Source organism: Pan troglodytes, chromosome 18 (genome assembly GCF_028858775.2).
Source record: "Pan troglodytes isolate AG18354 chromosome 18, NHGRI_mPanTro3-v2.0_pri, whole genome shotgun sequence".
Lineage (NCBI taxonomy): Eukaryota > Metazoa > Chordata > Mammalia > Primates > Hominidae > Pan > Pan troglodytes.
Genome location: NC_072416.2, coordinates 4,061,178 through 4,071,858, shown reverse-complemented (window position 1 = coordinate 4,071,858; position 10,681 = coordinate 4,061,178). Strand labels below are relative to the sequence as shown.

At 53.9% G+C, this 10,681-nt stretch overlaps 1 protein-coding gene across 15 annotated transcripts in view; it reads right to left on the bottom strand.

Moving 5' to 3' along the window:
- Positions 1–38: 38 nt before the first annotated feature.
- CRAMP1 (cramped chromatin regulator homolog 1) overlaps positions 39–10,681 on the bottom strand; it is a 65,877-nt gene continuing 55,234 nt past the window's right edge. For 7 of the 15 annotated variants that reach the window (XM_016929167.4, XM_063796425.1, XM_063796430.1 and 4 more), the window contains 4 exons: positions 10,193–10,427; positions 9,221–9,385; positions 7,610–7,755; positions 39–4,060 (listed from right to left, as the gene is read on the bottom strand). In XM_016929167.4, the coding sequence (XP_016784656.1) occupies positions 3,896–4,060; positions 7,610–7,755; positions 9,221–9,385; positions 10,193–10,427 (711 nt within the window). In that variant the 3' untranslated portion in view covers positions 39–3,895. The remainder of the gene's footprint in view (positions 4,061–7,609; positions 7,756–9,220; positions 9,386–10,192; positions 10,428–10,681) is intronic. The other 8 variants (XM_063796435.1, XM_063796429.1, XM_063796426.1 and 5 more) reach the window with 3 other exon arrangements.

Here is a 10,681-nt window from a genome sequence, read left to right as displayed (position 1 = left end):
GGCGCGCGGCCCTGAAGAACAGGCACAAACGACAGTCCTTAGATCAACATTAGTATGTATTTATGCACAATAAAAACATTTACAAGTTGAACTGGAAATTTAAACAGAAGTTTAACAGCTCTTATTATATTAAATAACCAAAACACCTTTTATTCCCAAAATTGGTAAAGAATAAATAATATAATTTACAATATGGTACAAAAAATAACCAGGAAAGGCAGGCATTCTGCTTTATACATACACTGTATATGCATATTTATAATCTATAAAACAAATTCACATCTGAAACGAGCGGAGGCCTCGCTATGGCTTAACCGAGTAAGAGAGAGAAGGGGAGCGGGGCGCGGGAGGCAGGGCCAGGGGCTGGGCTCCCCACACTTCACCCACCCCAAGGACACGCAGCCACTGTGACATCAGGAGAGCGCTGACAGCCGCGAAGGGTGTGCTGTGGGTTTTTTTCCTTCGTTGTAAATTACTCTTTCCTTGCTTTCTTTTTTTAACTTGAGACCCAGTTTCGCTCTTCTTGCCCAGGCTGGAGTGCACTGGCGCGATCTCGACTCACTGCAACCTCCGCCGCTGAGGTTCAAGTGATTCTCCTACCTCAAGTCTCCTCAGTAGCTGGGATTATGGGCATGCGCCACCACGCCCGGCTAATTCTGTACTTTTAGTAGAGACAGGGTCTCTCCATGTTGGTCAGGGTGGTCTGATACTCCTCACCTCAGGTGATCCGCCCGCCTCGGCCTCCCAAAGTGCTGGGATTACAGGCGTGAGCCACTGCGCCCGGCCTCTTTCCTTCTTTTCTTAAGACAAAGTGCTGTATTTCCTGACAAATGCATCGGCTAGAGCTCAAGGTTTAAAGAGAAAACACAACTGTCTTCCTCCTCCCTCGTTCCCGGTGTCTTATGCCCCACAACTTTCTTTGCAGAAGAAATTTTGAATTCAATGCTGTGATCTAATTAAAGATGCTATTAAACTAAAAAGGTTATCCACCAGAAATGAGGCCACAGCCTCTCATGCCCAGAACCTGGAGGTGCGGCAAAGCAAGGAGGCCAACCGTGGAAACGCCGCCAAGACCCCACTCCCTGAGCTGGCACCCTACAGCTACAAGACATAGAAGGACAAAACAGCCAGGAAGCCACGAACTAGGCATCCCCCGAGGCACGCAATGCCCGCTCATCACTGCACATCCACAACAGAATTGAGGCCAGAGGACTAACTTCCCTGGACCACAGATGCTCTGTCCCCATCTCCAGAAAAGACGAATCAGCAGAAAGATCCCAGACAACGTCAGAGGGATTCAGGAAAGCTTTTTCTAAGAAACTGATCTCATCTTAATTACAGCATGCTCAAATGCACAAAGGAAGCCACAGGCTCATACTGAGACGATCACCGCTTCTGTTGGAAAGGCAGAAGATGCAGGAAGTCTCTGTTTGGATCTTTTGAAAATTCCAGCCTTTAACAGTTGCCTATGTTTGCACATAAATATTCATTTAGGCCAGAAGAAAATGTATCCATTGTTTTTCTGCAACAAATGACACCATTTTCCCTTAATGTGGCAAGCAAATGCGTATCACCTGTCTAGTTACTAGAGAAGCAGAATCCTCTAGAACTCTGTCAGCTTTATTACAGGAGAGGAGTCAGCCCGTCCTCCTCCCTAACCCATCTCCCCACTGATGGCAATGGCTGCAGTCGGCTGCTCCCAGGAGTCTACGCTGGAGAACCAAGTGGTAGGTGCTGTCTAAAGAGCCTACGAAAGCAGACTCTGACCTCCAAAACTTCACCTCAGTTGTCAGGGGGTAACAGGTACCCTGACAGGCAGTTCACAAACCCTCCTGTCCCTGGCACAGTGCACACAGCTCAGTGCTGTTGGGACTTGGCGTCTCTGGTCTAGCCTGTGGGAGTATGAGAAAGCTAGCAGTGGCCTGAACTCGGCCTGGTATCCTAACCCTCTAGAGACGCAGCAAAGCCAGATGCCCAGAGGGAGATCTCCTTGTCTTCTCTGGCTCAATGAGATGCTAATTTTGGAAGCTGGTATACTTAGCACAAAACACAAGCTAGTGTAAAGATGCTGTAGTTCAAACACTGCTGTCTCTCTCCTAATCAAGTGGCATGTTTCTTTTTTCACCCTTAAGAGGTTTGGGACTGTTTGCTTAAGATCTCATGTCAATGTCTGAAGGAGGGAAGCCAGCTCAGGCAAGAGCTCTAAGAAAAACTCATGAGACAAAAGAAGGAAGCTCTTGCCTGGAAGTTCACTGTCCTCTCCACGTCCTCCCAGTGGTGCAGTGCAGGGCCTGCCTGTGGTCTACAGTGGCTGTGGTGGGCTGGCAAGACTGCAGGACGGAGGGCGTCCACATGCTTGTCCACACCAAAGGCCTTTCCCTCCTCTTTTCACCTTCTCCATTGTGGATGGGGAGAGAAGCAGTGGAGGGGCCAGGGCTGGCCTTGAGGGCTGCTGCGTGCCACACGTGTGGGGGAAGAGGAATGGTGGGGAGGAGGGAGAGTAGGTCCAAGGGGGTTAGGAAAGCACAATCAATCCCGGCTGCTGCGGGGGATGAAATGAGGCAGGAAGGGAGAGATGGCGGCACAGGCATGGCCTGCCCAACACCTCTGTAGCAGCTCCAGGCCACACTGGATGTGGCTGGACGGTGACTCATGTGCCTGGAACTCCTGAGGATGAGAAGGCAAAGGGGCCCTTGTTAGCTCTGTCCTGGGGAAAGACTGGATGTTGGGCCGTCTGCAGTAGGAACGCTGGCCACCAAAGAGGGCGCAAGGAGGGAGACCACCACGAAGGCATATATTTGGTGAGGTCTGACCACATCCAGATGTCTGGGCCCTCGCCTGGGTGTCCCAAATGGGAAGGAGACACAGAAGTCTCAAGGCAAAGGTATGCAAGGGACTGAACACGTATGTCAGGCACGCCCACACCAATGCCCGTGAGAGACACTTTCCCTGCAAAGGCAGGTTTGTCTCAAGTGCCAAACAGTCACACATCGAGTTTGAGAACTTATCAGGAAAGTCTTCGCTGTAATCATATTAGCGCCTAAGGGTCACCCCAGGAGGGAGAAATGACACCTTAGATCACCTGGAAGCTTGCAAAGGGACACAGGAAGGAAAGCAACTACAGAGGGGCCTTTGTTCTTCCTCTTCCATGTCTCCTAATTCTTAAAACACAAGAAAAACATTTTCAACCAGCTTAGCAGGGTCCCATGTAAAGTCCACACAACCTGCATAGTACAGGACTCTTCCTGCCCCCACTCCCTGTTAAGAGTACGAACAAAACCTCTAGGGAGGGGAGGCACCAGCCCAGGGCCCCAGGACTCCGCAGCAGCCCTGTGATCGGTATCCATGCTCTTGCTGCCTTGGGATGTGACACCACCAGGCATGAGCCCAGGCCACACCCAACTGTCCTGCCCGTTACAGTCCACAGAGGGCACAGCTGATGCATAGCACAGGTTTGGCAGAAAGCAAGCAGCAGGGGCTGGGGCCTCCCTGCAGAGAGGGAGATCACAGCTCCTAGTGCAAAGCAACTACACCAAGGCACACATACTCCCTTGTCTCAGAAAGAAATGCCACCGGAATGTCCAACACAACAATCGAGGCAGAGCACAGGCTGAAACGGGATCATTATGCAGACCCTAACATGGGCCCAGGCGTGGTGAAGAACGGCTCTAGTACCACAGTGATTTCTAACGCTGGCTCTTGCCAAGAACTCATCCTAGTCTCCTTGGACGCCGTTGCCTGCTGCTCGTGGGGAAGCAGCTCTGTGACCATGTTCCTGCCCGTTGCACAGTCTTGGGTGCGGAGATGCCTCTGTTCAGACCATCTTCTGGGGCTGCTGGGTTTATCTATTTTTCTCTAGCTCGAAGAGGGCTTCATCCGCCACCAGGACGTGTGGTCACTGGGACAGGTCACTGACAGTGGGGCCGCCTCCACCACCATCAAACAGAGCTTCTCGGCGGCCAGGCTCAGCGATGGACAGCTCTTGGGCCAGGTCATTGAACCGAGAAATGTAATCAATGCTGTTTTCGTTCATCATGCACACCAGCTGGGAATCCACAACCTGCAGGAAGAGGAGACAGGAAGAGCAAGTCACTGCGACCGGCTGGCCCTTCAGTGGAGGGCGGGTCCTGAAACAGGACGAGAAGCTCCTATCGACTCCCGCTGCAGGAAGCTAGCTAGGGATGGCAGCCCAGGGCTCTGTGCAGAATCACAATCACCTGTCGTCTGCCCGCACACTCTTTAGATAAGTGCTCGCAGAGAGCCTATGATGTGCCTGGCACATCTGATGGCTGGGGTGAGGGTGCTGGTCCCCCCGCCCGCCATGAGACCTATGGGGGAAGACACCCAACAGGTAGACAGACTGTATGCAGCAGACACAGACACTGGGGGCAGCCTGCAGAAACAGATGCAGAGTGAGGGGGGAGAGAGTGCCGGGAAAAGGAGACCAGAGAGGGTGCTCCAAGGACTGGGACCTGAGCGGGAGGTGGGGTAAAACCCGAGGACACGTGGGGGACACGTTTCCATCATAGACATGAGGACAGGTGGGGGGCACGTTCCCGTCACAGACATGAGGACAGGTGGGGGACACGTTCCCGTCACAGACATGAGGACAGGTGGGGGACACGTTCCCGTCACAGACATGAGGACAGGTGGGGGGCACGTTCCCGTCACAGACATGAGGACAGGTGGGGGGCACGTTCCCGTCACAGACATGAGGACAGGTGGGGGGCACGTTCCCGTCATAGACATGAGGACAGGTGGGGGACACGTTCCCGTCATAGACATGAGGACAGGTGGGGGACACGTTCCCGTCATAGACATGAGGACAGGTGGGGGACACGTTCCCGTCATAGACATGAGGACAGGTGGGGGACACGTTCCCGTCAGAGACATGAGAACAGGTGGGGGGCATGTTCCCATCATAGACATGAGGACAGGTGGGGGACACATTCCCGTCAAGAGACATGAGGACAGGTGGGGGGCACGTTCCCATCATAGACATGAGGACAGGTGGGGGGCACGTTCCCATCATAGACATGAGGACAGGTGGGGGGCACGTTCCCATCATAGACATGAGGACAGGTGGGGGACACGTTCCCGTCAGAGACATGAGGACAGGTGGGGGACATGTTCCCGTCACAGACATGAGGACAGGTGGGGGACACGTTCCCGTCACAGACATGAGGACAGGTGGGGGACACGTTCCCATCAACAGACATGAGGACAGGTGGGGGGCACGTTCCCATCATAGACATGAGGACAGGTGGGGGGCACGTTCCCGTCAAGAGACATGAGGACAGGTGGGGGACACGTTCCCATCATAGACATGAGGACAGGTGGGGGGCACGTTCCCATCACAGACATGAGGACAGGTGGGGGGCACGTTCCCATCATAGACATGAGGACAGGTGGGGGGCACGTTCCCGTCAGAGACATGAGGACACGTGGGGAGTACGTTCCTTTTTTAAAGAAGCAACAGGCATGTTCCCTGAGACAGGAAGAGGCTTTGACTGAAAAGCACGACCAAGGTGGTGGCCATGACAGAGTGAGTGAGGCAGCACGGAGCTGAGGAGACGGAGGACGGGAGGGCCTCGGCACCGGGATCTTGTCCCATGAGCAAATACGTAGAATGTGCCGTTTTCACTGCTTATTGTCTGCCTCCTGCTCTAGAGCAGAAGCCTCATGAGGACAGGGGCCATTGTTTGCACACAGCAGACCCTGCAGAAATATCCCTTAATGAACTGCATGACACTGTGAATGCAAGAAGTCTGGAAAATTCTGAATAGAGCTATGGCGTAAATGAAGTTTTATGCTTTGATTATGGGAAATGTCAGACAAATTAAAATTTGTTTTCAAAAGCAGAGCAAAGAGTAATTCTCCTTCCCCTGTATGTCCATCAGCAGCTCCCACCTATTTCATCCCAGGGCCACCCAGCTCCACCCCCGCCCCCTTCATGCTAGCCCTACCACCAGACCCTTTCATCCACAAATGCCTCAGACCATCCTTCCAGATGACGAGGACCTGCTGACAAACACACTCACGTTCTGAGTGGAGGGTTCTTGGGAAAATCTCATGCTAAACACTGATCTGCTCTTTCTGCAGGTGAACACATGTTTGCATTACTCGCGACGGGCAGCGTTTCACAAATACTAACTGCATGCACCCTTTCTCTGCTACTCACTCCCAAGTGCCGTCTGTTGCCCAGGATTTTGTTAAAGGTGCAAATTCTGATTGGGATGAGGCTAACACTCTGCATTTCTGACTCCAAGGGGCTCCTGTCACTGGGCTGTGGCCCGTCCTTTCAACAGCATGGCCTGAGCATGCTGCCTCAGGGCACGTACGCAGCGCCCAACTCCACAGAGCCCAGCACTTAGGAACATGCGCACAAACACGGGAAGAGACAGAGACTGGCTTCTCGGGAAACATCAGAGTCCAAGGTGTGCTCTGAATAATGATTCTGGGGCCAAACAGGTTTGAGAAACGCCACACACTGTGAGATGGAGGTCTACGCTATTAATTGTGTCTATGTGTATATTTGGCTAAAATTTCCAGTCATATCATGGCTTGGCTTGGAATTCTCCAAAGCCTGCCCATGAGTTCATCATCTCAAGAGTCACGATTCACATTCCGATACTGGGTAGTGGAGGTGTCCGTGAGAAACAGCTGTTTTGAGCTTTTTTGGATCCAGGGTTTCCCTCAAGTATCTACCCACAAAATCCTCAAGGAACACCTGCCAATGTCCCAACATTGTGGGGACTAGATTCCGGGAATGCTGCTCCAAGACTTTCACATGGGCTAAGCCCATGCGGATGATCTCCTGGACCTGGAGTTCCCTCCCTGTCCATAGAGCCCTCACCCGATTGCCCACACACCTGCCACTCTGCACTTTACGTCACAGTGAAACGGGCCTGTCTTCACCCTGCAAGCCTGACCTGCCCACGAATGCCACACAAACCATGTGGTGGACGCCTTGAGGGCTACAACCAGATAGCCTGGCCAACAAAGAGGGACGCTGCATCTCATCAAAAGAGGAGAGTCACAAACCACGTTTCGCCTTCCCCTCAAGAACCTGCCCCAGTGACTCCTCCTATCACTACCCTGGGCATGGGAGAAGCATGAGGACAGCAGAGCCCATCCCAGTTCCCCTGCACCGCAGCTCAACATGACAGGGAGATGCCGCTCAAAGGTCCTGCTGTTAGGATGGGAGCACTGATAACACAACTGCTGCCACCACCCCTTACTCCTCCCTCCACAACACTCCCCGCACCTCAGCACCTTACAGCCAGGGAAGGAGAGGTAACATCCCCACTCGGCTCTGGCTGCCTTCAGAGACCCTGCTCTGCGCCCCAGACCAGGGCTTCCAGTTCAGAGGCCTGCAGAGCTCAGCTATGACTAAGTCTGTCATTCTGCATGTGGGGACGAGAGCCGGCCCAGCGTCCCCAGATCTCTCCATTCTCAGTAGTCAGGGACCTGAGTGTGGACGTGCTGTCTCCTGTTCTTCTACTCTTGGCAAACAGCTCTTACTAACCCACAGGTGTGCAGGAGAGTGCTGGCAACCTCTGGCACGAGGGTTGGCGGTCAGGTTCAGCTGTGAGGTCAATGCACTCACCTCTGCAACGTCAGCCAGGGACCTGGACACAAATGAGTCCCGCGAGTTTCCATCCAACAAGCTGGGGCCAAGCAAGGAAGTGCCACTGTTGGTCCCAATGGGAGTCGGCAACATCTTCCGGCTCTTCTCTGGGGAGATGAAGCTTGCTGCGGAGAAAAGGCCAGAGGAAAACACCCTGAACCCTGCTTGGTCTGGACCAGTACAGCAGAAGGGTCCTGAGGCTGGGGGCAGCCAGGCCAAGCCCTGGCCCCAGCCCCGGCCCCGGCCCCAATCCAGACTTGTGCGAAGAGCTTCCGAGGGACTCAACATGCCATGACGAGCTCTTCTCGTTTAACAGGCCTTCGTGCATACAGACATGCACCTTGTTTTCCACGAGTCCCACGGTCTCCCACCTTCACTGCCATCCCCCACCCCCATCACAGTCTCCCACCCTCACTGCCATCCCCACCCCCATACTTTCTTCTGTGTGACTAGTCTCATGCAGGTTGTTTCCAACTTTGCTTTTAATTTTTTTTAAAGGCAGGGTCTCGCTCTTGCTCAGGCTGCAGTGCAGTGGTGATCATGGCTCACTGCAGCCTCGAATTCCTAGGCTCAAGCAATCCTCCCACTTCAGCCTCCCGAGTTGCTGGGACTACAGGCATGCACCCCCACACCTGGCTAGTTTTAAAATTTTCTGTAGAGACAAGGTCTCTCTATGCTGCCAAGGCTGGTCGCAAACTCCTGGCCTCAAGCAGTCCTCCTACCTTGGCCTCCCAAAGTGCTGGGATTACAGACATGAGCCACCATGCCTGGCCTGTTTCCAGTTTTTCATGATTAACGTGTGACTTTCCAAACATCTGCACTGCTACATGAGACAAAAGGAAATGCCTGCAGGGTGCTGGGTCCCTCAGCACCTCCCAGACCCAGGTCGCCCAACTGGTTCAGGGCTGTCAGGCATGGTACCGGCCATGCCTGATGTGCCCAGCCACAAGCCCTGGCCCCGTACAACTGTGGGCGGGAAGACCCCAGACATCCGAATGGGAGCTCTCTCTGGGCAGGCAACAGCAGCAGGGTGTGCCTTTCCCTGATACACCCCCTTCCTGCCACACTTGCTACCCAGTGGGCAAACGGGCAGTGGGGGAGGAGGATGGACACGTCCTCTGAACTCTCCGATCTATATTCAAGAATGTGCCAGGTGGCAGCTGGACCATCCACTTCTGAATACCTTACTGACCACAGAAAGAGAAGAGCCAAGAGAGTGCCAAGACACCAGTTTCCTTTTCTCCCCTCAAGAGAACCCAGTCGGGAGGGGCCAGGCTAGCTGAACAGACTGGGAAGGCACACAGAACCCAGCATCTGGGGTCACGGGAATGTTCTAGGTCTCCATTGAGTTGTGGGTTACCAGGCTATACATGCTTGCCAAAGCTTGGTGAACTGTACACTAAAAATGTGTACATTTTCCTACATGTAAATTACACCCAAAAATATTAACTCAGAAAAATACAAACACTTGAGAAGCGAACAAGCCAACCGTCCTAGTGGGAGTTTGAGTAGAATGAGAATCCAGTGTCCCGCAGACCCCAGCCCCTGCTGCCTTGGAAAAGGAGATGGGAGCCCTCCCCATACACTCACCAAACAGGCTGCTGAGCGAGGAGTCGGTGGAGTCACTGGGGTACCACTGGGGGTCGTGGGTGGGAGAGGCGATCCAGTGTGGCTGGGGGCTGCTGGACGGGGAGGGAAGGCTCTTGGAACTGTCACTGCCATTCAGTTTTGCTGGAGAAAGAGGGACTCCTTCACCTGCCAACCAAGATCCCAGATCAGAAACACCTTGTTGCGGGGTGGTGAATAGCAACTCACTTCTCCAGCCCACCACGGAGAAGGCAGCAGGGCCGCAGGGCTCTACCCTGCTGAACCAGATGGATGGCATGGCTCGGCAGGTAAGGAGCGCAGCACCGCAGAACAGCTCTGCAGGGAGGCAGGGCGCAGCAGAGTGAAGGCGACGGCAGCAGCCACCACGGATTCCACATGAGTCATCTCACGGCACCCACAGCAGCCCTAGGAGCTGTACCTTATTCTCAATTTACCGCTTAGGAAAGGGAGGTTCAACAAGTTGATGACCTGCCCAAGGCTACATGCTAACACACTGTGAACTCGTATCTCTCTCAACCCACAGCCTGGGTCACACCAGTGAGCAACAAACCACTGCTCCCAGGAGCTTTGTCCCAGACAGCAGGTGAGACCAAAGCCCACAGGGCCCAGCCCAGCTGCTTCACAAGCTGTGCAAGACCCCAGGCCGCCTGCTCAGGTTCAAGATCAACTAGGAAAACACTCTGTGATCCCCAGGCTGAAGAGCACCTGGGGGCCATCCCACTGTCTCGCCTGAAGGTCAGGAGCAAGCCTACCAGGCCATCAGCTGCCTCAGGTCCCACAGGTACCTTATCCACCTGCAAGGTCCCTGCTGGAGACAGGCAGCACCTTGTAGGTGACAGGTTTTCAATTCGTAAAAATTACAAAACTGGAATATCCCCAGGAAGTGTGGCCAACATTGGGGCAGGAGATCAACACCTGATGACAGGAAGGGCTGTGAGGCCGCCCTGCCCTTACCGTACTGACCGGAGCTGATGGCGATCTCAATGATGGAGTCACTAATGTGTGTGGCAGGCTCGCCCTGTGACAGCGCATCCTCAGGCGGGCCGGGCAGGGAGATGTCGAGCAGAGCAGAGACGTCTGGTGGAGACAGCCGGGTGCTGGAGCTCTCTGACGAGGACAGCGGTATGGAGAGGCCATTCTGGAGAGGGGCCTTGGGCAGCTCAGATAAGGAGAGAACAGATGAGCCCTGCTGGGAGACAGGTATTTTTCAGACACAACCAGGTCTATCAGAACCCATGACAAGGGATGAAACACCAGCTTACTCTCCTAGCTTGCAGGCAAATCAATAGGGTGATGAGCGCTGCAGTCACCTCATCCTTCCAACTCAGGAACACACTCGGGGAATTTATTTCTCCCAAAAACACTCACTATGGCAGAGTCAGAAAGTCAGGCTGCAGTGGCCTGGACCTGCTTTGACTGCCGCCAGAAAGAGAGTGGGGGCTG